This window comes from Aspergillus saccharolyticus (assembly GCF_003184585.1).
Source record: "Aspergillus saccharolyticus JOP 1030-1 unplaced genomic scaffold BP01scaffold_46, whole genome shotgun sequence".
Classification (NCBI taxonomy): domain Eukaryota; kingdom Fungi; phylum Ascomycota; class Eurotiomycetes; order Eurotiales; family Aspergillaceae; genus Aspergillus; species Aspergillus saccharolyticus.
In genome coordinates this window covers 149,463-174,081 of record NW_020290656.1, presented here as the reverse complement: position 1 = coordinate 174,081, position 24,619 = coordinate 149,463, and the positions used below count along the sequence as shown (strand labels likewise).

General features: G+C 52.8%; 7 protein-coding genes across 7 annotated transcripts; 2 read left to right on the top strand and 5 right to left on the bottom strand.

Moving 5' to 3' along the window:
- Positions 1–139: 139 nt before the first annotated feature.
- On the top strand, positions 140–4,123 carry BP01DRAFT_395037 (translation initiation factor 2; the record flags this gene model as incomplete). The annotated part of the gene is made up of 2 exons (XM_025578367.1): positions 140–239; positions 305–4,123. The coding sequence occupies exons 1-2, from the start codon at positions 216–218 to the stop codon at positions 4,121–4,123; spliced, it is 3,843 nt and encodes a 1,280-aa protein (XP_025427506.1). The 5' UTR covers positions 140–215.
- Positions 4,124–4,479: 356 nt separating this feature from the next.
- BP01DRAFT_348981 (HNH endonuclease) lies at positions 4,480–5,570 on the bottom strand (the record flags this gene model as incomplete). Its single annotated transcript, XM_025573741.1, has 2 exons — positions 5,288–5,570; positions 4,480–5,155 (listed from the first exon to the last, which is right to left on the bottom strand). Exons 1-2 carry the CDS (start codon positions 5,536–5,538, stop codon positions 4,480–4,482), a joined length of 927 nt encoding a protein of 308 aa, XP_025427505.1. The 5' UTR covers positions 5,539–5,570.
- Positions 5,571–5,782: 212 nt separating this feature from the next.
- Positions 5,783–6,934, top strand: BP01DRAFT_395035 (haloacid dehalogenase, type II; the record flags this gene model as incomplete). The annotated part of the gene is made up of 2 exons (XM_025578366.1): positions 5,783–5,945; positions 6,043–6,934. The coding sequence occupies 2 exons, from the start codon at positions 5,783–5,785 to the stop codon at positions 6,654–6,656; spliced, it is 777 nt and encodes a 258-aa protein (XP_025427504.1). The 3' UTR covers positions 6,657–6,934.
- A 283-nt stretch (positions 6,935–7,217) lies between these two features.
- On the bottom strand, positions 7,218–9,947 carry BP01DRAFT_348974 (uncharacterized protein). Its single transcript, XM_025573740.1, has 4 exons — positions 9,901–9,947; positions 9,458–9,810; positions 7,804–9,378; positions 7,218–7,740 (listed from the first exon to the last, which is right to left on the bottom strand). The coding sequence occupies exons 2-4, from the start codon at positions 9,515–9,517 to the stop codon at positions 7,420–7,422; spliced, it is 1,956 nt and encodes a 651-aa protein (XP_025427503.1). The 5' UTR covers positions 9,518–9,810; positions 9,901–9,947; the 3' UTR covers positions 7,218–7,419.
- A 1,395-nt stretch (positions 9,948–11,342) lies between these two features.
- On the bottom strand, positions 11,343–12,642 carry BP01DRAFT_360342 (EI24 domain-containing protein). The gene is made up of 3 exons (XM_025575896.1): positions 12,477–12,642; positions 11,821–12,401; positions 11,343–11,703 (listed from the first exon to the last, which is right to left on the bottom strand). Exons 1-3 carry the CDS (start codon positions 12,528–12,530, stop codon positions 11,529–11,531), a joined length of 810 nt encoding a protein of 269 aa, XP_025427502.1. The 5' UTR covers positions 12,531–12,642; the 3' UTR covers positions 11,343–11,528.
- A 3,125-nt stretch (positions 12,643–15,767) lies between these two features.
- Positions 15,768–18,889, bottom strand: BP01DRAFT_360340 (neutral/alkaline ceramidase). The gene is made up of 2 exons (XM_025575895.1): positions 18,319–18,889; positions 15,768–18,259 (listed from the first exon to the last, which is right to left on the bottom strand). The coding sequence occupies exons 1-2, from the start codon at positions 18,546–18,548 to the stop codon at positions 16,177–16,179; spliced, it is 2,313 nt and encodes a 770-aa protein (XP_025427501.1). The 5' UTR covers positions 18,549–18,889; the 3' UTR covers positions 15,768–16,176.
- A 912-nt stretch (positions 18,890–19,801) lies between these two features.
- schA (serine/threonine protein kinase SCH9) lies at positions 19,802–23,169 on the bottom strand (the record flags this gene model as incomplete). Its single annotated transcript, XM_025578785.1, has 3 exons — positions 19,802–21,368; positions 21,444–22,730; positions 23,099–23,169. 3 exons carry the CDS (start codon positions 23,167–23,169, stop codon positions 19,934–19,936), a joined length of 2,793 nt encoding a protein of 930 aa, XP_025427500.1. The 3' UTR covers positions 19,802–19,933.
- Between the last annotated feature and the right edge of the window lie 1,450 nt (positions 23,170–24,619).

Here is a 24,619-nt window from a genome sequence, read left to right as displayed (position 1 = left end):
ACCGCACGTGCAGCGGGACGGTGATATCGCTGAGTCAGCTCTGTACATAATTCCTTTAAGTTAGTGCCTGGTTAATTCCGTATGTTACGTGACAGTTTTACCTCCAGGCGGGCGGAGGATGAGTACTTCCAGGTCCGGGCCATCTCCGACAACTTTCCCCCATCGGCCGGAGTTTTAGACGCCAAGGCACTCGCTGCGAGCAAACGACCTCCATCATGCACAGGCGAGCTTGCTTGGAGGTGAGTCTATCGTGCAGAGTGCTTACTTTGACTGTGCAGTCACTAACGCCGATATTCGCGTCTAGCTTTCTCGCCGTCAAGGTGTCGATTGGTCGTGCGCAACCGCCCGCCGAACTGATGCTTTCGCCCCCGTGTTGAACCATGTGCCCCGGAGGGGCTTCCGGGCCTTTGCTGCCGACTCTGCGTGGGGATCCTCGGGTGATTCTGGCTCTCCTCGAAAACTCACCCCTAAATGGGGAAGCAAGGCATCGCGACCCGTCGGCCTGAGTCCGGCGGAGCAGGCAATTCGAGATGCTATGGTGGCAAAGCAGGAGGAGAAGCTACGGGAAGAGCAGGCTCGGAAGGATGCCTTGCTGGCGAGGGAACGAGAAGAACAGGAACGACGCGATGCCATAATAGCCAGACAGAGGGCGAAGGAGCAGGAAGAGCGGGCCCAACGGGATGCTATCATAGCCATGCAGAAGGCGAAAAAAGAAAAAGAGCAGGCCCGGCGAGATGCTATCATAGCCAGACAGAGGGCGAGGGAACAAGAAGAGCAGGCCCGGCGAGATGCTCCAATGATGGAACAGAGGGCGAAGGAATTGGAAGAACAAGGACGGCGAGAGGCTTCAGAGGTCGCACGAAAAGCCGGACAAGAGGCACGGCAGGACACTCGACATACCGGCTCCTCCGAGACCCCCAGCGGAACTGCTCAGCCTAACGTCCCAGCCGAAAGTTCGAAAAGAGCCACTTTCACCGGCGCAAAATTCGCTCCCCGCTTCGGAAGCAACGCAACCAGGCCTGTGGGTCTGAGTGCGGCAGAGAAGGCGGCACGAGACGCTTTGGTAGTCAAGCAGCAGGCGCAGCAAGCGCAGCAGGAGCTTACTCCTGAGAAGGTCGCTGACACTGGCCTTTCAGCGTCCAACAGTTCCGATCCGAGCTCCGCTGAAACCACAGAGCAGACCGCTAACATCATCTCTTCAACATCTCCGAAAACTTCCAAGCCGAGCTCGCCTGCTACCACCACAAAGTCTCCCAAATCTGCTCCCCGCTGGGGAAGCAGTGCGCCAACATCATCAGGCTTAACTTCAGCAGAGAGGGCGGCACGAGATAGAATGCTGTCCCAGCGGCAAGCACAGCTGAGATCTTCCACCGCTGACGCTACTGTTTCAGAAAAGTCCGATAGTGCCGAAACAGGCACTTTCACTATCCGCATCGGAGGCAAGACTGTCGTATCGCAGAGTTTGAGTCCGGAAGAGAAGGCAGCACGCGATGCACAGGAAGCCAAGAAACAGGCGCAGCAGAGCCCTCTGGATGTTCTTTCTGGGTCTTCGGATGCTCGACAGGCTCGGAAATCTACTTCCCGTTGGGGTATGAGTTCGGCAAAGAAAGCGGTGCGAGACTCTACACTTGATGAGCAGTCTGCACGACGCCATGGCTACGAAAGGTCACGTTCCGCCTGGCAAGAGGGATCATCAGCAGCCATGGCGGAGGGAGATCATAGACGTGTCCGCTCAGGTAGATACAGGGACGATCACAACGTCACTATCTCCGAGCATTTACAAAGCATTGATTGGGCCTGTCCAGACTGCACGTATGTCTGCAGTGGCACAGAAATGACTTGTCCCTGCTGCCGCGCACCAAGGCCTGAGCTGTTGTCGCAGCCGCAGAGACCATTGCCCATTCGGAAACTCGAACACAAATGGACCGCCCCGTCATCAACAAGAGGACAAGCTCTGGGCGAATTTGCGTCGAGAAGGGAAGAGGAGAAAGAAGCAGAGCGCGCGGAAATAGAAGCCGAGATGGAAGCAGAGAGGCAAAAGAGACGCGAGGCGCAGGATCAACCTCAAAAATCCATCCATGATTGGTCATGGGACACATCGGCTTTGCAGAGACTCGGTAAGGAAGAGACGGACGACCAGGTTGATAAATATGCCAAGCGACGAGAACACTATCGCAAGCAGTCGAAATCGGCCTTTGCAGACGAGGACGACTTCGATCACGAGGACTACCAACGGCGTCGGCAAGCAAGGCAGCGCGCGAAGAAGGAACGGAAGGAGAAATCTCGCGGAAAGAAAAAGGAGGCGTTGGAAGCCGCGCCTAGTCCTTTGTACCTCCCCGAGTTCATTAGCGTCAGCAATCTCGCGGATGTCATTGGTGTGCGACACGCGCAGTTCATCGAGCGAATGGAAGAGATGGGATTCGAGGAAGTCACTCATAACCACGTTCTGGATGCAGAAACCGCCGGTCTCATCGCGGCCGAATACAATTTTGAGCCCATCTTTGACACAGCTGAGGATGAGCTGACTGCCGCCCCTGAGCCGGAGGATAAGTCGAGCCTGCCCCCGCGGCCTCCAGTGGTGACCATCATGGGTCATGTCGATCACGGCAAGACTACCATTCTTGACTGGCTTCGCAACTCTTCGATCGTGGCATCGGAGCACGGCGGTATCACGCAGCACATCGGCGCGTTCTCCGTGGCTATGCCTTCGGGCAAGACCATCACTTTCCTTGATACGCCGGGTCACGCGGCGTTCCTGGACATGCGCCGCCGAGGTGCAGACATTACCGATATTGTGGTGTTGGTTGTCGCAGCAGATGACAGTGTCAAGCCTCAAACCATCGAAGCCATCAAGCATGCCACCGAAGCCAACGTCCCGATCATCGTGGCCATGAGCAAGATGGACAAGGAGGGAGTCAATCCTGATAAGGTCAAGCAAGATCTGTCTGTGCATGGCGTCCATGTCGAAGACTATGGCGGCGACGTGCAAGCGATCGGTGTGAGTGGCAAGACGGGAGCCGGTATGTTGGAGCTTGAAGAAGCTATTGTCACTCTTTCCGAGGTCCTCGACCACCGCGCGGACCCAACCGGCAATGTCGAAGGGTGGGTAGTTGAAGGCACAACCAAGAGCTACGGGCGTGTGGCCACGGTGCTTATCCGGCGGGGTACCCTGCGAGTCGGGGACATTATTGTTGCTGGTGAGACTTGGGCGCGTGTGCGCACACTGCGGAACGAAGCCGGTGTTGCCGTTCATGAAGCGACGCCAGGCATGCCGGTTGAGGTTGACGGGTGGCGCGAGCAACCGGTGGCTGGCACGGAGTTCCTGGAGGCCACAACCGAGCAACAGGCTAAGTCTGTCGTCGAGGCCCGTATCGAGCGGAGCGAATCGGACAAGTTGGGTCAGGACACGGTTGCTATCAACGAGGCTCGCAAGGAGCTGATGGAGCGGCGCCGCCAAGAGGAAGCTGGCCAGGCCGTGGGCGAGGAACAGTCCGGGCCCAAACCCGTGCACTTCATCATCAAGGCCGACGTGCACGGATCAGCCGAGGCGCTTCTGAACTCGGTCACGGCCGTTGGCAACAACGAGGTCTTCGCCAACGTTCTTCGCTGCGAGGTGGGCCCCGTAAGCGAGTTCGACATCGAGCACGCCGCGACGGCCAACGGACACGTGATTTCGTTCAACATGCCCATCGACCCCCGAATGGCGCAGATGGCCGAAGCGCGCGGAGTGGAGATCAAGGACCACAACGTGATTTACCGGTTGATTGACGACGTTAAGAGCACGCTGAGCGAGCACCTGCCGCCGACGGTGACGGTGCGGGTGACGGGCGAGGCGGAGATTGGCGAGATCTTCGAGATCAAGCTGAAGGGGCGCGAGCGGATGAGCATCGCCGGATGTCGCGTGCGCAACGGGCTGATCAACCGGACGAAGAAGGTGCGAGTCCTGCGGGGACAGGAGACGATCTACGATGGCACCATCTCGTCGCTGAAGAATGTGAAGAAGGACGTGACGGAGATGCGCAAGGACACCGAGTGCGGGATGGCCTTTGAGGGGTGGGGTGATTTCCAGGTTGGGGACCATATTCAGTGTTACGAGGAGATTCATGAGAAGCGATACCTCTAAAAGGGGGGGGGGGGGGATGTAAATTTAAACCGTGCCATTTTTGTTTGTTGGGGTTCAGGGATTTTCTTCTGGCATGGGGATGTGTACGAACAGATAAAAGCATGGATTGGAGTGTTGGAGGCCGGGTTGGGTTTGTACAGTATACTATTGAGTTTAAGCGATTTAGACAGCCGCTTGGCGTGTTATTCTATGTCTATACTAGTTAAGATACACTCTCATCTACTTCGTGTCACAGCCTTTTAGTATTCATATATACAAACCCGAAACAGTATATACCGCCAAAGTATATAGTTATACCTCTTGACCTTCAACCTCAAAAAATGGTTCCCTTACCCCGAGAATGAAAACCAAAACAATCATCTCGCCTTCCACCTCACCCTCCCCACCCAATTCGCCCAAACCCTCACATCCTCCCTCTCCAGAATCCTGTCCACGGTAAAATACTCGCGCGCCAACTCCTCATTCCCCGCCATGCGATGCACAAAGCTATGGCACGCGCGACACAACCACGCCACACTATTCAGCATCCACTCGGGATGCCACCCCTTTTTCAGGACCTTGGCGTGCACGCTGCGCGGGATGAGGTGGTGGTAGGAGAGGGGGATCCAGTCGCGGGCGCAGATCTCGCACGCCTCGGTGCGGGTGCTCGCCCAGACGGGCGGGGGTTTTGTGACGCTGGTGATGTAGTCGGTCAGGATGGGGGTGAAGAAGGAGATGAGAGATTCTGTGGCTGTTTCTTGCGCTGGGTTCTGGTTGGATTTGGCGTTGTTCGGGGTGGGTGGGAGGAGGGCGTAGGTGGTTAGGGTGTCGTGGACGGAGGCGGGGAGGGTGGTGGTGCAGAGGGTTTCGGCGAGGGTGCGGGGGTCTGTTGTGTCGTCGCCGTCGTTCTGGTTGTTGTTGTTGTTGTCGTCTGTGAGGGTTGTGGAGGTGGTTGTGGATTTGTTATCTTTGGTGCTTGTTGGTGGTGGTTGCGGTGGGGGAGGGGTGTAGGTCAGCGTTTGGAGGGATGGGGGGAGGGCGGGGAAGGTTTCGCTGGCGAGGAACTGTTGTACCATAGATTTTAGTAGGTTTTATGTGAGATTCATCTGCTTCAGGGTGGGCGCTCTGGGTTGGGGGTCCAATGTCATGGGGCTGTACTCCGGTTGATACAACACAACTTCCAACTAAGTGTATATGCGACCCCTCTCAGAATATGTAGCAGAACGTACATCAACAAACTCCGCCAACTCCTCCGGACTTGCCCGGTCAGGCAGAGACTGGTCGTCCGCTTCAGGGGTCGAGACCTGCTTGCGCCGCTGCGACACGGCCCCGCGACTGCGCCGGGCTTTCTTGGGCTGCGCCGGGGCGGAGAATTTCTCCACCATGGCGGAGGAGAGGCATTCGCGGAAGACCTGGTAGTTTTCTGACGAGGCCATACTTGAGTGGAAGTAGACAACGCTCAGAACAGTTTCACAGTAGTACAGAAGAACTCGATGAACAAAATCGAAGAACGCGGCGGCGGGGCGGCGATGAAGATAGTTTGACATCATCGTTGTGGGGGTTCCGCGGCGGGATTCTTCCGCAGAATCCGTGCAACTCGAAGTATATACAGCACTACTTACGACTTGCCCTTCAAGAACTCCAGTTGAGTCTTCCATTCCTCATTTTCTCACAATCACCATGAAAGAAATCTTCATCGCCTTCGACATCTACGGCACCCTCCTCTCCTTCGACGCAGCGACTGAGGAACTGGCGCAATACCTTGGAGCGGAGCGCGCCCGCGACATCGCCCAATTATGGCGTCGCTACCAGCTGGAATATACCTGGAGGTTGAATAGCATGGGTATGAATGCCTACCATCAGCTGCATTCTTCCAAAGCCTCCCTCAATTACTTATTTAAACTTCCTTGAATGCCAATCTAACTCACTCCCCGTCAAAGACAAATACATCCCCTTCAACACAATCACCACCTCCTCCCTCCACGCCGCCCTAACCACAACCGTCACGACCCTTACCCCCTCGCAAACCACCGCCGTCCTCGCAGCCTACGACCGCCTGCAGCCCTTCCCAGACGTTTCCGAGGCGCTCGACCGCCTCACCCACACCCCGACACTAACGCCACTGGTCTTCTCGAACGGGACGGTCGAGATGATCAAGGCGTGTATCAGCCATGTCCATGACGCTGTTTCTTCTCTCCAGACGATGGAGATAACCAGTGTGGATGATGAGGGGGTGAAACGGTATAAGCCTGCACCGGTTGCTTATGGGTATTTGAAGGAGAGGGTCAATTCATTAGCCAGGAGTAAGGCTAGCAGTGGGGACACTGGCACTGACACTGGCACTGGCACTGGCACCCACGAAATCTGGCTCATCAGCGCCAACCCCTTCGACATCACCGGCGCCGCCAGCGCAGGAGGCATCAAGACTCTCTGGGTAGACCGGGAGAAGACTGGATGGACGGACAGGGCGGTCCCTGACATTCAGCCAACCAGGGTGGTGCACCAACTCAAGGAGTGTGTGGATGTGATTTTGGACTACTATCGCCAGGAATAACACCACAACCACCACGACTGAGAGTACGTAAAAAAAGAAAAAAAAAATACTGTTACTTTTTTACACAAAATCCCCCTGCGCGCTTTGTGCGCCATAAGAGAAAATTTCAGTAGAAATTTGAAAGGTTGTGGGATGTCCCGCTGTTTGTATTTCCAGACGCTCCACCCAATAAGAGAAAAGAAGAGTCCGGGGTAAGTCAGCAGAGGTTGCTCTGACCTCCCATTTCCCCTTCAAGAACCCATGGAGAGAGGATGCTCGAAGTGAATAGGGAGGAGTGATCAGTATATGTATGAAGAAGAAAAAGAGAAAAAGCGCCTCGAGTGAGAATTTTTGCTTCTTATAGGCGGGTGTTGACCGCCTTGCTTATCGATAAGGCTCGGTTAGTTACCGCTGCATAGCTGACTGATTCATACGGTAGTGTATAACTAACGACACCCACGACACCAAGTCATAATTATAAGTCAAGTAATGATGCAGTTTGTTCATGAATTGATGGCCCCGGGTATAAGTCTTGGGCTTAATGCAGAATCCTAACACAATCAAGCAATTGTCCAAAGACCAGTACATATTTTACAGTCACCCATACCTCATAACTACTAGTATCACATTAATAATTCCAGCAAACAGCCGCTAATTCAGACATCCTCCTCAAGCAAAACAAAAACTCCACCAGACTCCAAACACAACATGCTAAATCTCCCACATCAACAAACCACAACACCGCGTGTCACTCAAAAACAACGAGCTCCTGACGCTAACCATTTTATTGTTGAAAAAACATTCCTCCCTCTTCAGCCATCCTGGCTTGGTATTCGTGGATGCCCGCCCACTGACGCAGCTCCTCTTCGTCCCGGTCGTGGTCGCTCAGATAGCTCATGGACCGTCCGGAAACGTCCGGCGGCTGCCGGCCCTTGTTTAAATCCGAGGAAGCGAGGCCCTCCAGGCGCATGAGCGTGTCGATAAAAGCGCGGAGGTATGACTCGACCTCGGCGCTGGTCAGGGGTTGCGGGCCGCTGATCGTAGAGGGGGCGTGGGTGTTCGAGAAATTCAGCAGAGTGGAGGCGACCTGGCGGACTTTCGCTGTCTGTTCATAATTAGTGATTAGCGAGAACTCAATTCCGGAAAATCTTTATTAGAAAAGGCGTACAAAGCTCGCGCCGTTGGGCTCCATGTTTATCTCATTCACCGATTGTAACAACGCGAACAGGTCGCGGATCACAAGCCGTCGCTCTTCAGCCATGGTCCTTCCGATATAGTCCGATTGAGCATCCGCGTCCCATGCGGCCTGGGCATGAGGTTGGCCGCCTTCACTCTTCATGGGCGAAGGACTGCCAGTAGCAAGCTCGGGCGGCTGTTGATGCCTCTTCACAGCGCCGTACAGGGCCCAATACTTTTCCACCAGATACGATCGTACAGCAAGCTGACTGGCATAGATGTTTGCTTTCTGGATCTCGAACTGCACATGGCGCTGATAAGATTGGGAGTCGCTCGCGCCAGACAGTGGGCTGGGGCTAGCGCTCTCTTGCCCCTTGCTGGGCGCCGAGCTATGAAACCCCCCAATAACCAGCTCTCGCGGAAGGCCATTGAAGGCCATCTTGGCATTCTGCAGACATTGACACAGAAGAGAGCGTTGTCGCTCCCACTCGAGAATCTGGCCGCTTCCAAATGCCGTCTCCCACGCGGAGAGTGGATTATACGAATTCATCACGCGGACGTTGGTGATGAATCCCACCATGCGCGAGACGCGGTCGGGCGGCTGTGGATCAGAGTGTGTAGCATATATGAACTCGTCGTCGACTTCAAGCGGGAGAGGAGGATAGCGTTCTGTCGGGGTTTCAGGCGGAACATGGATGATGGTGTCGCCTGCGCCCAGTTGCTGCATCGTGCGATAACCGACTAGGATGATGTAGAACAACCGCCTGCCGAGTTCTCGTTCGATCATATTGACAGAGGCTTGTGCAGATCCACCATTCGGTTCCTGGGAAAGGTGCGACGAGGCAGACCTGGGACTCGAGATTGTAATAAAGGATAACCGGTTCGAGTGGCGGTAAAGGTCGTACACATGGAGCATGGTGAGGCATTCGGCAAAGTAGACACGACATCGTCGAATATGCCAAGCGTAGCAGGAGCAGAGTCCCAGAAGGTAGCTGATTGCGGCATCATACACGGTCGCAGTTCGATCGAGGTATCCGGTACCGCGAGCCTGCACGGCCACCTCGTGGCATCGATTAACCAGTGCCATAGAGTGCGGGAATGCCGCTTTCTCGGCATCTGTCTTGAGGTGACGCTTCGGTCTCCGAGGAAACGAGGCCACCAAGGTCCCGATCATGGCCGCTGCCAGAGCCAGAAAGGTCCGATTCGTGAGGTCCTCCCGCCGCTCCAGCGCCGCGCGAAACGTGGGCTCATGAGGGATAGGCACTAGCGGGTGGATATAGGTAAAATAATCATCGATCAGCAGCCGGATTGTGGGCATCGAACATATGGCTTCCAGCGATGCAGGATAGGGAGGCGATGGTATAATCACGCCTCCTGGATTGAGGGGAACAGGTGAGGTGGGATCCGCCGGGCCTGGAGAGCCCGAAGGTGAGGATTCCGCGAGCTTGCGCTTCTTGAATGCTTCCGCATGCCGATTCGGCGGTCCGCGACGACGGCTTGGTCGGAAAAACGTGCAGGGTATGTCCAAGCTTGCGCATGACCGACAAGGTGGTCCGCTGGTATCACACTGTGGTCAATTTTCCAACGCAAATCAGCATACTCGCGAACCTCTAATAGATCAACCCAATGGACCACCAAGTGTGTACCTTTACTTTCCGAATGCTGCAGGCATCGCACGCCTTCTGCAGGCGGGTTCGTTGGTCCATGAATGAGGATAGAGGTTGATGAGCGTTTCCATGCTTTGTGGGCGTGAACCCGGAGAGCTGCACGCTGGTCGCTTTTCTCCCGACAGTGGCCAGGCGGCGCTCGCATACTACGAGACCCAGCGAATTGGGCCCGGCTGGATTCTGCAGCGGCGCTGTCGGGCACGGGGCGGGATGGAGCGGACGCGAGATGAATAGTAGTAGTAGTAGCAGTAGTATAGTTAATGAAGGGAGATCTGGAGAAAGCTCAAGACGAATCACGATTTAGTCACCGAGGGTAGATTCCTTAGGCTAGACTATATGCCAATGCCATTAGCGGGCACTGGGCAGCAACCTACTCCGGAGTTGGGAAGTAAGGACACTAGTTTAGCCTCGATGATTCGTACCTGAAAAAAAATATATATATATTATTCTTGCACCTGGCAATGGCAGCAGATTGAACCGGAGAAGTGGGGAGGGGAAAGAAGACTCGGAGGAGATTGAGCAGTGGTGGACAGTGGGTTAAACTCAGTAGTATAACGGCCCCGTTCCGATGAGGTAAAATACAGGGTTGATCACCGTATGGAGGTTAGACCGTCGCAGGAATAGGCATAGCCGGGAGGAGAGGAGGAGGAGGAGGAGGGGGGGGAGATTCTAGGCTGACAACTACGTCTAGAAGGATCACAAAAGCCGTTAAGCGCAGGTTCCCTGGAAACAGTGGAAAGAGGGAGAGCGATGAAAATGACCCCGGAGTGACCTCATGAGATGATAGGAAACGGACGCCTGGGAGAGGATCAACCACACAACCAGCGATCTTGCGACCCCCCGCCCAAGTGGAGGAAGAATTAAAATTTTAGGTCACTCTTGGGACAACCTAACAAGCTTAGGCGGACTGGCTGGAATGGACTCCGGACCTTAACTTGGGTCGGGTCCGCTGTCGATCGTCCAATGGCTGCTCATTCGATCTTCCGTGATTTACCGATGATATACAGTAAGTAGTTACAGGTAGTAGTTTATACCGCAGGGGAGTTTGCTGGCTGACCCCTGGTCTAGTGCAGACTGCAGACCAGTGTTTCTGGTGTTTCCTGCTCTCGATCTTGGGATGAAATGGTGAAACGAAGGGGGGCTGGAGGAAACGCCATGCTTTCGACTAAACGTGCTTGCTGCTGGATTCCACGTGGCGAGGGAAGAAATACGAAGGCGAGATGCTCGATTGAAGCGAGCAATCAATGCGTAGTCCGTAGTCCCTAGTCCGTAGTCCCTAGTCCCTAGATAGTGGTAGTGGACCTGTAAATGCAGCAGCACTCAATTACTGCAGTGAAACATTCATACACAGTACATAATCGAGTCCCGATAGTTGTCTAGTTACGGAGGAGAGTGTCATCAGAAAAGAAAATAGATTGCGGGTTCGTGGCAGAGTGAGCCTGTGAGGAAGAAAGCTCGGGATGGCGGGTGATTCGAAAAAGGGATCGGTGGACAGTCGGCCGCCGCGCATCGGGCCCCCGGTAGAGTTTGCCGTCAGGGGAAGATTCCCTTTTGGTCTTAACCGCCCGAAGTTAAGGTCTAAGTTAAACTCACTTAGTTAGAATAGAGTTAGATGCTAAACTACTTGCTGCTTCACAATGCCGAATCTGCATGCAGACATTGCATGAGTTCCGACTATCTACTTCCGTAGACCTCAACTCTGCTCCTCGGCTTTTCCGAGACCGAGGTCGGTAGTTGCATTGAAGCCATCTGCCTTACACGCACACACACACACACACACACACACACACACACACACACACACACACACGGCAAAGAAAAAGAAAAAAAAAAAAAAAAAAAAAAAAAAAAAATGATTAAATTGGCAAAAAAAAGGATTTATGTGCTAATGCCAATACTCATACCAAGATGCAAATCAATCAGCCAGCATGAACACTGAGGACAAAGGAACAAACTCTTAGATGATAAAGACCCAGAAACATACGGAGTAAGCAATCAATTATACATCACAACAGAACAAACAAACATGGCCTCGAACCGCTCGCCCACATCATATCAAAGGATCGTCGTCGCGGTAAACTCCATCTCGCCCAGGCCTCCTGCCCAAAGGATCGCGTCGATTTTCCAGCTCCACTGCCCAAAGGGCCGACCCAACCGCGGTTGTCATGAGGAAAAACATGGACAAGATTGGAACGAGTTGAAGCACCAGGGCGACGGTTCCAAATCTAGGGTTGTGGTCAATAAGTTTCCGAGGCGGCGAATCCTTCCCCCGAACAGCGGAGTGCGCCGTCCGCCCGAAGAAGGATCCCCCCCAAAGCTGGAAAGTCAGAGATGCAACTTACGTAGTATACTGCAACTGCCGGCCACGGATCATGTTCTTTCTCTGTTGCTTGGAAAGGTCGAGCAGCTGGAAATAGCGCCAGTGCTGGAAGGGCCCCGCGCGATATCCCGTCAAGACGAGAAACATAAGCGTGCCGCCGGGAAAGGGGATAAGGTTCAGCGGGAGCAGCACAACGAATTCAATGATCTGTCGTAAGCTGAACGGCGAGTACACCGCGTTCTGCGTCGGCTTCCCCAGTCGCTCAACGACCGGAGCGCCCTCCGGATACAAAACCCGCGAGGCATTCACGAGATCGCTGTGACCTTCGCTCACCAGTACCGCGTCGAAGATGTCCACCAGGGTTTCATCGACGAAGAACGCCTCGAACAGAACAGCCACAATGGCCGCCCCTTCGCCGAGAACGAGGACCGCGCCACTAACCCATGCTCCAGCTCCCTGGAAGATCGCCAGGAAAGCCACCTGGGGTAGATACGCGAACAGGAAGAGCAGGACGTAGATGAAGGCAGAGAGCAAGACAATCGGAATCAGTCGAGCCTTGAACAAAGGCCAAACGTATCGATGCGAAAGGGTATAGTAGATTCCCTGAAGGAGAGTGGAAGTCAGTGACCTGGTCTGAAGAGAGTAGGCAGCAGGGATAGGCAACACAGGCTAACATACACGCAGAGGATACAGCCACGCTGCTCTACCGTAATTCCATCGTGTGTCGGACATTCCCAGATACTGTCTGAATTAAGTAGGAATCGGTCACCAACCAATATGAAGTGAACGATGAATCAAGGGTTGAAGGAAGATGGATGAATTGTCAACAGACCGAGTATTGCATCACGCGCCAAAGCTTGCCTGCCTTATCGATAAAGAAGGTTGTTCTCTTATCGAAGCTTGTTTCACCGCCTGCCCAAGTCATCTCCGTAGACTCAGTCTTGGCAAAACACCCACAGACTTTCAATATGGCAATATTCAATTTTGTTTCGTGTAATCGAAAGAAAGGGTTGAGGGAGAAAGAAGAGCAAGGCTAGAAGCCGTATGCTAACAACCATCAGTGCAGTGAGAAATTGATTAGATCGGAACGTAGCAGTGTCAGCTTCAAAGGCCGATTTCTAACATTGATTCATACACATCCCTTTCTGGAAAATACAATATCATAGATTCCTTTTCGTTACTTGGTAGGTGTGATCTTTAAGTTGTTGATTATCATTATCAGCGTAGAACTGTGCCTAGATATGAACCATGGCAAAAAAAGGCAGCAAAAAACCATGAAAGAAAAAAGCATGTAGCCAACAGAAAGCAAAAACTTAGCTCTGTACTCTAATGAGCCAAAAGGCTGGGTAATAAAGCAAATGGTTTATCGCCTTAGGCAACACTAACTAGAAACTACCCACCTCGACTGTAGTAGTCACTGTGGCAGTCGTTGTCACCGTCTCTCTGATCCGATCAGTCACCGTTACTATTTCCCTCTCGGTAGTAGTCACTGTCGCGGTCTCGGTAACAGTATAAAATCCAGACGGGGTGACAGGGACGACCTTGATAATATTGTCCCCGGGGGAGGTGGCGGGAACGGCATTAGTAAACTCTGGGGAGGTGGTCGTAGTGAGGGAGACGCCTTCGTCTGTTGGTACAGCTCCTTCTGAGGTTGAGGTTATTGTCGCTGCGGTGGTGGGTACGGCCTCGCGGGCGGTAGTAGATGTTGCAGCTGTGGCTGTGGCTTTGGTCTGCTCTGCTCCAGTTTCTGAAACCACTGTCGGGATGGCAATGATCACCGTCTCGACGGCCGTGGAGGTCTGATGCACGGTTGTGATATCGTCGGCTTCTTGGGTGTTTTGTTCCGGGGTTGTGGTGATGGTTGCGAAGGCTGTTGCGGTCTGGTAAATGGTGGTTGTAATATCAGGGATTCCACCGGTCGTCACGATACTAGTCTCGAGGGCTGCGGAGGACTGTGGGGCAGTGTTGGTCGTATCAGAAGTGGACTCCGGTGTGGGGGTGGAACTAATATCTGCAGCAGAGACTGTATATGTGGGAGTAACAGACGGGGGCGTCGAAGTCTGCTCCGAGTCAACGGATGCAGTCGAAACCGCATTTGCTGAGCTGGTAGGCACAACCGCATTTCCACTGGATTCAGACAGCGTGGCCGACGCCGACGCGAGATATGATGTTTCGTACCGTGTTGTTGAAGGGTAAGGTGTAACCAGGATGACCACTACTTGTGTCTCTTCAGGCTCAATTTCGGTAGCTGTTTCTGTAGCTGTTTCTGTCGCAGGAACCACGCCGATGAAGGGCGAGGAATTGACTTGAACCTGGGTTGGAGAGACTGGAGTAATGGCTGAAGCACTGCTAGCAGTGCTCGTTTTCCCGCTCATTTGTGCTTCCGTAGGAGTGTTGGCTGAGTTTGTTGCTTGGGCAGCACTGCTTCCGCTAGTTGAGGCCGGTGTCTCAGTCAATGTTTCTAGGTCAGGGGTAGCCTGGGACGTAGCGCTGCCCGAGCTGGATCTAGACAAGGTCTCAATGACCCCGATCGTTGGGCCAGAAGAAGTTGTCGTTCCTGTTGTGGTTGATGTCAATTTCCCTGTGGAACTATCAGTGCCGAAGGCCAAAGTAGGTGAGACTGCAGCTGCGGAGGATGGGTATGAGGCTGCAGGGGTGAAGGGCCCTATAACACGGATGGTTGATGATGGCAATACGCCCGGTAGGCTTGACGAAACGGTGGTCTTGGGGACCACTACACTTGAGCTCGAATTCTCTTGGACTGGCAAGCTTGTGCTGGTGGTCTCAGCTACAGGTGGCGCGATTGGCATCGGAGTATCTTGCACGGCTAGCTTTGAGACAGACACAGTTGGCACAATCAGACTGGACGAGGAAGTTGGCAAAGGGGTTTCAACAGCTAGGCTTGTACCTGACAAGGCCTGCTGAGTCACAATAGAAGAGCTAGAGCTAGCAATGATACTGGCACTGGAACCTGGCACAGTTCCTTCAGATGTGGCCCTCGAAATAGTCTGCAAGACAGCCAAGCTACTAGTCGCGCCTGTGATGGTCGGAGCGACCTGAATAGTAGGGGAAGGGGTAGACAAAGACTCTAGTACTTTGATGCTTGAGCTGGACAGGTTCTGCTGAGACATCACAGTAGAGCCGGTTGCCTCTCCCTGCGTGCCGGTATACGATCCAGATAAAGCTGTACTAGAAGGCACTTGCTGGCTGGTTGAGGTCTGGCTAGCCAAAGAGTTAAGAACGGCGAGGCTAGAACCGGGCGTCTTCTCTTGAGAGGTTGTACTTGACTCAGCTGCAGCCGTGCTCAGAGTCTGAGCGGTCATTGAGTCAAGAACAGCGAGGCTGGAAGTGGGAGCTTCTTGAGCTGTCGCAGACGTAGACTTGGGTAAATTGGTCGGTGTCACCGGGACGATGGTTAGGAGATCACCATCGTCGTCATCGTCGTTGTCGAGGTCTCGAGACCCAAGTGAGCTTGTAGCTGGTGGAGCCTGAGGAAGAGCGTGGAAAGATGCGCCAGAAGACTCCAGGTCCCGGGGTTTATGCATTAAACGAGCGATCGGGCCAGCCGAGCATGGGTAGACGATAGCATTCAGAGCTATGGCGACGTGGGTTAGATGCATCTTGACCACACGTGAAGCGATAGAATCGAGAATCAAATAGCGTAAAGCATGCAAAGAACGAAATCGTAAGGAGAGGATGTTTTGTGAAATGCAATTGACATAATTCGCTAATGAGATTAGAACAGCAGCTATTTACTCATTCTGCCGTGAACGAAAGGAGGACAACAAGGAAAGAGAGATGAAAGAGAGAGAATGAACACAAAGACAGTTTCAAAACAAGGGAGTAGAGGAAGCAAAGAAAAGTGAGCGAGCGCAGAGACAGCGAATTCTTAAACCCGACCATTCTATTCAAGTCTTTGTTCAGCGGAAGATGAGACAATCAAGCCCTGAGTGGAGAGGGAGTGGTTGGCTGGAGGAACGCGAGTTGCCGCGCGACAAAAAAAAAAAAAAAAAAGACTCCATACATCATGCAGTGTTGCGCCATTCCCTCAGCTTGATTGGCAATCCGACATCTTTGCAATTGACAGGATCTCGTCGATCATTTCGCTGTGAGAAATGGAAGTGAAGCAACAACACAGCCACCGGAGCTCGACATTGACCGTAAACATCATGATGGGCTCTGGACAGCCACACGCGTTACTATGGTAAGACACTACAACGAAAGAGACCAGAAAGCCAAATCCTATGGCCAGCAACATATGACCCCTCTTCAACTTGAAACCTAAATATGATATCTGACTCATACTCTACTCCCATACGTCGCTCAACATAGCTCATCATCGCGCCCAACTCATTCTCCGGGGACCTGGCAAGTGTCCTCAATTCAACGCAACAATGAAAGAGTCACTGATCCCTTCAAAAGCAGTAATCGTACCGGTCACCGACTTCGAGTCTCCATAATAGTGAAACCGGTAAGTCCCAGCCTGGAGTGCAGTGGGATTGCCAGTATTGTAATAGTCGTCCTCGATCTCCCATTGAAGAGTCACTTGACTATAGCCCAGCACGGTACTCGTCCTGACCCAATTATAGACAAGGTTCCAGTCTGAGTCTTTGCGCACCACCACCCAAGAGCCCGTGCTTGAGTCAAGTCTCTCCACGGCGGCAAATGTCGATTCCAGGCGCAGATTGTTCCGCGGATTTGCGCCCACAAATGTCACATTCACTGTGTCCCCGGGGTAGTATGTGGCGTTGCCTGACGACGAGACCACATCCCCAAAAGCTTTACCCACGGGAGACCCGTCGTATATCACGCCTGTGATAAAGCTCAAGGACGTGTCCGTATTGATCGGCGGCTCCAGGCCGGTGTATAGTGTGGGAAGACCGGCTGTGTTAGATGAGTCACCGAGATATGGCAGATACGTCAGGGTCAAATTCACATATGCAGCCAGCGTGTTGGGCCCATAGAGAGTAGAAGCCCCCTCGTAGCGTTGAACTCCATATTCCTCCTCTGTAGCGACGTAGTGCGCATAGCTGTTGGACGGAGCTCCCAGGACAACCAGAGGGTCCTCAATTGAAAGCACATCCTTTGCAGATGTCGCAATGGCTTCCTTCCATCGCCTACCAGACATTGTAGTCGCCTCACTTGTCGAAATTATGATGAACAATTGGCCCACCCGGAGGACTTGGATGTCCACAATGTTGGGCGTCCAGGCATACGGCTGTGTCACAGCACCGACGTCAAGTAGGATGTCCTTGGGCGCCTGGCATGCCTGCTGCGCCGCTGACGGCTGGTGAACGAATGCGCGGGCGACATACCACAAAGGATTGGACTCTGCGGGTCCAGTACCATTCTGAGTGAAATCAAAATAGCCCGGCCCATCGGTAGTGCCGGCGGCAAATGAGAACCCGAGCGCTGCTGAGCAGGTAGTCAAAGTGCTCGAGTTGAAAGGAGACTGGAAAGTATAGTTCGACATGTCGCGGTAGACATGAAATGAGCGGACCTCGCTAGGCACAATTTTCGTTGGGCTAGTATCCAGCTGGCTGTATAAGGTTTTCGCAGCCTCATACTGACGCCGCCCAATCTCAAAGCAGCTTTTCGCACCGTTGTCTTTTTCTGTGAAGTAGGGCCCGCGACCATGGCAGTCCACGGGTTTCCCCCCACAAGTGCTGTCTGAGTACTTGCATTGCTCTCCGGAGCCGTCCTCACACCATGCTCCGAGGACATTTGGGCTGGTATCACCAACGTTAGACTGAGAGAAACCAGCGATGAACCCATCCGCAAAGCTATCATCACCCTGAACACTCCTTTCAAACAGCCACGCAGCCACGCCCTTGTTGTCTCCGGTGACCAATGTGTTGTTTTCATACATGGAAGTTCCATGAACCGGAAAGAAAGACAACACTGCCGTTGTCTTGCTGTCAGACGCTCTATCGAATCTCAGAAGTGTCAACGTTTTGTCGACGTTTGAAGTGTATTTGGCCTTCTCCTCTGCAGGGTTGGCATCATAGGCATAGGGGCTCCTGTTAATGTTTGCCCCTTCGAGATCAATAGACCCGAAGCTGAGAGACCCAGGCTCTAGGTTTTCATGGGCCCGCTGAATAGAGAGTAGAACCCCGTCTACTAGTGCTTGATAACTCTGCTTATCGAAGCCCAAGGTTGGAATTTGAGGAAGAAGGTAATTCATCCACGCGCCGGGGCCCGAGTGGGAGTGAGTACCGGTGAGAGCCAGATTCTGCTCTCCATATCTGGTATACTCTCCACCTAGGGCCGCAAGGCCTTCAAGCACACCGTGCCGCACGGCAGTGTCGCCCGTCAAGGCATCTAGTACAAGGTAGATGAAGGTGTCACTTGTGTTCTGCGGGTTCGCGATAATAAACGCGCGGGAGTAAATCCTTTGTCGAAGGCCCGTGCCGACCTGATCCAAGCTAGCATAGCCGTTGAAGATGACTTCCGCCACAGGCCTACATCAAGCCAATTAGTGATCTCGCGTGATGGGCATATGGACTGCAACAACTCTTACCCCGTGATATCCGCTTTTCCTGCGCCAAGTAGAAAGGTCCCATTCTCCGCGGCAGAGGATGCCGAAGTCGCCGAAGATACTGTGGGTGCCCTTTGTTTCCACTGGAGTCGGGACTGAACCCTGACCGGCTGATTGACGTTGGAGTCACTAATCAGCAGGAACAGTTGCAGCACGACAAGTGCAGTCGCTAAGCTGCCCGCGAGTGCTAAGCCAAGCTTGATATTCGCCATGGTGATGGGTATAAAGTCGAGAGAATTGGAGCAAGCGTCACATCCGGAAACTTGACCCTCATCACCAGGGAACAGGGGTTCTTATCAGCTACTTTCATTCAGAACAAACCGAGGCAGGGACTGGGACTGCGCATGACCGGACAATTTGGGGGGAGGATATTGAATATGTACGCCACAGCAGGGTTCTTTTGCAACCTCTCGCAGGGAGTAGTGGTGGAAAAGGAAACTGTTGGCGGCAGCTGCAGGCCAGAAGGTGACATAAAGTGCTTCTGATCAGCCCGTCATCATCCGGAACTAGGCTCAATCAGGCATGCACCATCCACCATCCAACCCCGCGCAGCAAGACGGCGAAGATGCCCTTGTCGAATTCTGCCCAGGGTAGAGTGATGCTCAGGGGGAGATGGGAGTAGCTTGGTTGGCAATGAGTGAAAGTTGCTGTTTGTTATCATCGGGGAGAGGGATGGAGGGAGCACGGGGCAGCATTCCGTAGTCGGGCGGGGAAGAGTAGGTCGATGAGTGAGAAGGCAAAACAACCCCTGCAAAGGATGTTCCAGGCACACCAAGCATTCTGTGGGCCAGGGTCCCCGTCACGTGGATCTGGGTTGCTTTCAAGACCATCAAAGCGCATTATTCAGGCACAGACAGTTAGCAATCATCCATCTAACAATCAGGTATTTTATTGTATTATGCACATGCAATGCCTCGGAGACAAAACAGCTCTAGCCTAGCTTTAGCCCAATCAAGCAAAGAAGCAAAGCACACGACCTATTACTGCGCCATGCTGCTCGGACAGTGAACGCCATAGCATGATCTCTTCGACTCTGTCCAAACCAACTCCTGGAAGGAAGAACAAATTGAAGCAATGAACTTGACTTCATGGACACGGGCCACAAACGGCCATAACCAGAGAGCATCCAGAGAGAAAAAGAGAAAAAAGAAAATCCATGACTTAGATCATCCAGCAATGCAATATCCGCAGGCCATAGCAACTGGTATGTCTCAAGTGAATGGATCACCATCACCCAACAAGATACTAGGGCCTTGAAAACCGCAACTCCTACTCACAAACCAGAGCTCGATCAATCATGAGTATTATCATCCAACCATCTATCCATTCAACAAGCTGGAGAAGATCAGAAACAAGCTAAATAGGCAGAGGGGCAGAAACAGAAAAGAAAAGCCGCTGTGTGGGTACAGCATGATGTTCCCAGAAGGAAGTACTCACAGAAAGGAAAACGAGAAGCGTTAAGAAAGAAGATTCGTGAAACAAGCCTGATCAAAAGAGGAATTCGGGCTATGCAGCCTATTCCGGCCTCAGACATAGAAGCATGTACAAAGCAAGAAAATCAAAATCACAACTCCAGTTCCATGCATCAAGCCCATTATCACATGTCGAAATTGTCGTCAACGTTGAAGATCCCAGGCTCGCCGGCGTCGCCCGTCCTCTGAACGCCACTCATGCGGTGGTCCATGTGGTTGCTGGACACCTGTTGGGCTCGTGGCCATGTCTCGGGGTCCTCAACCATGTGGTCACCCGTGTCGTTCTTGAAGTGGTGGTCGATCGAGCTCTCATTTACAAAGGTGAATCCCTTGAAATTGGCCTGCAGGCCTGGGGACAGCGGCGTCCCCGCAGGCATCAATCCATTGGCCAGAGCAGCTGCGCGGTCATTCAGGGAGTTGTTGTTTTCCAGAGCATTGGTAAATTCGGGGTCGAAATTGGAGGTGTCCGTGTCAGACTTAAGGACAGGCTTGAAAGGAGGGATCACCTCCTTGCGACCCAAGGCCTCCCAGTCAACATCATCGAAGAAGGGATGGGCCATAAGCTCCTTCGCGTCGCCCTTGGCACCAAGACGGTGCTTGGGATTCCGATTCAGTAGGCCCTTCACAAAGTTTCTGCCCTCCGTACTCAGAGCATCACGAGGGAATCGGACTTTGCCGAAGGCGATATTCTTGTACATTTGCTGGGTGTCCTCAGCATAGAACGGACTCCAACCGCAGCACATCTCGAAGACAAGAACACCAAGAGACCAGAAATCGACCATCTTGGTGTAGCCTTGCTCATCAAGCAGTACCTCCGGAGCGAGATACTCGGTTGTTCCGCAGAACGTATTGGTGGTGTCATTTTGAGTAAGGTTGGCCTTGGACAGACCAAAATCACAGAGGGCAATGTGGCCATTAGCGTCAAGAAGAATGTTCTCCGGTTTGAGGTCCCGATATACGATATCGTGGTCGTGTAGATGCTGCAGGGCCAAGATCAACTCGGCAATGTAGAATTTGGCACGCGCCTCCTGGAAGCGTCCTTCCTTCTGCAGATGCCAAAAAAGTTCGCCACCAGACATATAATCCGTTACCAGGTATAGGTCGGTAGGGGTTTGAAAAGAGAACTTGAGTCCAACAATGAAGGGTGAAGCGGCCATGGCTGTCCGTACCAAGATGTTGCGCTCACCTAGAGTGTGGGCAACCTCTTTCTTCTGAATGATGACCTTCTTCGATAGAACCTTCATAGCATAGATGCGGCGTGTGTCCTTCTTCTTGACTTGATATACCTGACCGAAAGTTCCCTTGCCGATGAGCTTCAGGATCTGGAAATCGTTGGGGCCCACCTGTTTTCTTTCTGTCTTTTCGAAGTGCATCTCCAGGTGAATCTCTCCGGATACCTGAGAGTCACCCGCACCACGGGAAGCCAAGGGAAACCATCCTTCGAGGCGACTGTTATCCTCCATGAGATTGATACATAGTCGCACGTGACCGAGAAAATCTTCATGGTTGTTCCGATCATAGACCGACACATCGATCTCCGATTCATCGCCAAACACGTCGCTACACAATGGTGTTAGCAATGGTTCAGATATTGGCGGTAAGGACCACCATGACGAGCGCGAAGGAAGAGCTTACAAGGTAGCTTCGTGGTTCCAATGAGGGTCGGTCACGGGAGCCCGTCCACCTCTGTGATCAGGACCGTCTAGCGCACTGTTATTGCTACTCTGCCGACTTTTCATCGGGATCGCCATCGGTCGTCCTGCTTCGGGCTCGAGACTCTCTTGCTCCTTCTGCTGCCGTTCAAGCGATGCGTCTTCTTCCTCCTGGGCACTCTTCGAAATCGCTTCGTTCCATTCAAAGACGCATACAACATAAGGGTCAAATCCGGGTCGCAATCCCCTAGCTTCAGAAATCTTGACAAATAACTTCCCCTTCAGTGGGGCCACGGGCGGGCCATTGGGCGGCGACGGGGTATCTCTCTCCGGGGGGAAGGCGTCATTGAGCTTCCCTGCAAGCTCGTCCGTTGAGCTTGTTTCATCTCCGGACTGAGCTGGTACGGGGTTTGATGTCGGAGGAGACGATGTGACCGGTTTCTTGTCGGATTGCGAGCCGTCGTTGGACATGGCCCGTGGGGTGAGTGGGGGTGTGTTCTTTAAGCGCACAAGATCCGACACGGTTCCAGTTAGCTTCGCCAGATTCTCAGAGGACATAGAGACGGGTGGTTTTTCGTGTGCGAGGAGAGGGGCATCCGCCAAACAGAGGGCATCTGACATGTAAGGAGGGAGGGAGGGATTGGAGAAGTGTGTGGCAAGGACTGGGTCGCCAGAGACGCTGGAAACTGGCAGAGAGGTATGACGACGGGCTGGAGATTCAGAAGAAGACATGCTCCCGGCGGGCGAGAGATAGTTCTTCAATGTATTGAAAATGGAACTCATGCCTCTCTCCGAGGTAAAGGAGCCAGATCCAGTCTCATCCGGCTCTTTCTGCAAAAGGGAACAAGCGGAGTGGTACGGGGGTGTAGGTAGGTTGGTGGGGGGCAATGTCTCTGGTATTATCATATTCGTCTCAAGATTCTGATCCGGCGAAGCGACAGATAACTTGGTGTCCATAACCTCCGGGCGCTCCATCATGACAAAGGAGTCCGAAGGGGAGGAATTGTGACCAAAAACTCGAGAATCCCGACTTCCTTCAGCGGACAATTCCGACTGGAAAGAAAATGCGGAAGCACGAGTCTCAGAAGAAGAACACCGGGTGTTGGGACGACGCGTGTTATTGTTTGAGGGAGAACCAACCTGGAAGTAACTGGAGCTTAGGGAGGGCAGACGCTTATCTGCTAGATCGGGCTGTGGAGTCGCAATTCCGGTTGGTGTCGGGCTGTTCGAACCGATCGAATCTTGGTTGTCTTCCTCTTGCACACCGCTGCTGTTAACTTGATTAGCCACCACGAAGAACACATAATTGAATGAACCGGCTGCGACACGAATAGCAATGAATATGCAGAGTGCCGTGAAAATGACCAAAAACAAAAAGCGAGAAAGACGACATGGGAGAAAATTCAAGACCGTGCAGATATGAGCCACAGCGATAAGACGACCAGACTTGGCAACATTGGCCTACTGCGGTTGACTCATGATGCATGCAATATTACCCGGACGATAAGTATCGTGCAAGGCATGAGCACGGCATGTAAGGTCCTCAGGTTCGGGGTATACCGCCGAACCTTGGTAGATCACATCGCGATCGAAACCAACAACCGGTGGCGGAATAAAAATCCATAGTGATAAACTCACCTCCGAGGTATGGGCTGCTTCAACATTTCCGCATCTCCATGCGACTGGGTTGCACTTTGAGCAGTAGCCATGATTATGTTTCCATCCGACAACCAGGTCCTCCGCCTAGCGCACCGAAATAAAAGATCGTCGGTCTGGAGGTTGCGACGCGATGAATGACGTAGTGGGTGGTGAATTGAGGCGAGGCGGGTTCACAAGCCAGAAATCTTTTTTCCGAAAAGAAAAAAATGTGGTTGAAGAAGATCTAGCTCAAGAATGTAGCCGGGTAGGTGTGCTGTTGTAAGTATACCCAAGGGAATTTTGCGGGATGTTGGATCCGATCGGGTTCGGACAACAAGGCGACAAGGCAGGAGAGAGGGGTAGAAGATAGAGAGGGCGGGATTGAATGGCCTGTTGGGTGAAAGGGAGTTGTTAAAGACAAGAAGAACCAGAAGTGGATCCGATCGAGGAAAAATGTTGAAAGAGGCGGAGGCGGATGAAGTCAGGCGCAGGTTAGGGGGAAAATGAGGTGGAAACTGTGGTTTTTTGGGGGGGGGGGGGGGGGGGGGGGGCTGGAGGGAAGGGAAATGGGTAGGGTAGGGTTGGGTCGGTACTCAGTAGTGGTAAAGGGAGAGGGGGGCAAATAAGGCAGAGGCAGAGACGGAGAGACGGAGAAGGAAGAACGAAAAAAAATTGGTTTGGATTGCCCAGAGGGAAAACTCAATGAGATCGTTTCGTTCCTTTTACGCTCTTCTCTCTTTCAAATGATACTCTCTCTTTAGGGGCGACGAGCAGTGAAAGTGAGGGAAAGACAGGACAAGGCACGAGGAAGATGGACCATTGGAACTTACAATCGTCGTCAATGTGGGTTGCAGAATGGAGCCTTAGCGTCAATCAGGCCCAGATGGACAAATGGCGGGCGGACACCGGCGGATAGCGGGTTCGGTGAGTGGGAATTGACTCAGGGTGTAGGTAAGTAGGCGGTAGGTAGCCGGTAGGTAAATGGATGAATTCAATGGAAAGATTGCTGCTCCGTCCGATTGATGATCTATATATCCTGTGCAAAAACCTCAAACAGATCAAATGTTAGAGAGAGATCTTTCATGGTTCATCTTCTTTTCAAATCTTTTCAAGCATCTGGCAAATTAGGAAGTTGATGAGTGTGGAAGGAGAGAGGATGGTGGCGTTCATGCAGTCTCCCGAAGAAGAAAAAATAAATGAAAAAAAAAGAACGGAAAAAGAAAACGGGAATCTAAACGCCCCCCGGAGATAGACTCAAGGTGCCGCTGAAGCCGCTGGATGGATCAGGGGACTTTGTAGGGAATCAATGGGGAGGGAACTTCGAAATTATGCATGAAGGCATGGCATGGGCTGGGTGATGGGGAGATGATTGAACCAATGGTGAGGGAAAACCACGAACCAGAGGATCTCCGTCCTTGAAGATGAAAGAAGTAATAGTCGTGCAGTGGTCGCAAAAGAAGTATATCGCATTCAATGACAAGTCGAAGCAGACATTTGTGATGGCAATGTCCTAGTAGGAGT

Coding starts and splice junctions, on each gene's coding strand:
- BP01DRAFT_348974 (XM_025573740.1), bottom strand. CDS start 9,517: ATGGACCAACGAACCCGCCTGCAGAAGGCGTGCGATGCCTGCAGCATT. Junction 9,379..9,457: donor GCAGCATTCGGAAAGTAAAG/GTACACACTTGG, acceptor AATTGACCACAG/TGTGATACCAGCGGACCACC. Junction 7,741..7,803: donor AGCCCAACGGCGCGAGCTTT/GTACGCCTTTTC, acceptor AATTATGAACAG/ACAGCGAAAGTCCGCCAGGT.
- BP01DRAFT_360342 (XM_025575896.1), bottom strand. CDS start 12,530: ATGTCCGACACACGATGGAATTACGGTAGAGCAGCGTGGCTGTATCCT. Junction 12,402..12,476: donor CGTGGCTGTATCCTCTGCGT/GTATGTTAGCCT, acceptor ACTCTCCTTCAG/GGAATCTACTATACCCTTTC. Junction 11,704..11,820: donor CGGCAGTTGCAGTATACTAC/GTAAGTTGCATC, acceptor CCACAACCCTAG/ATTTGGAACCGTCGCCCTGG.
- BP01DRAFT_360340 (XM_025575895.1), bottom strand. CDS start 18,548: ATGGCGAATATCAAGCTTGGCTTAGCACTCGCGGGCAGCTTAGCGACT. Junction 18,260..18,318: donor GGAAAAGCGGATATCACGGG/GTAAGAGTTGTT, acceptor GGCTTGATGTAG/GCCTGTGGCGGAAGTCATCT.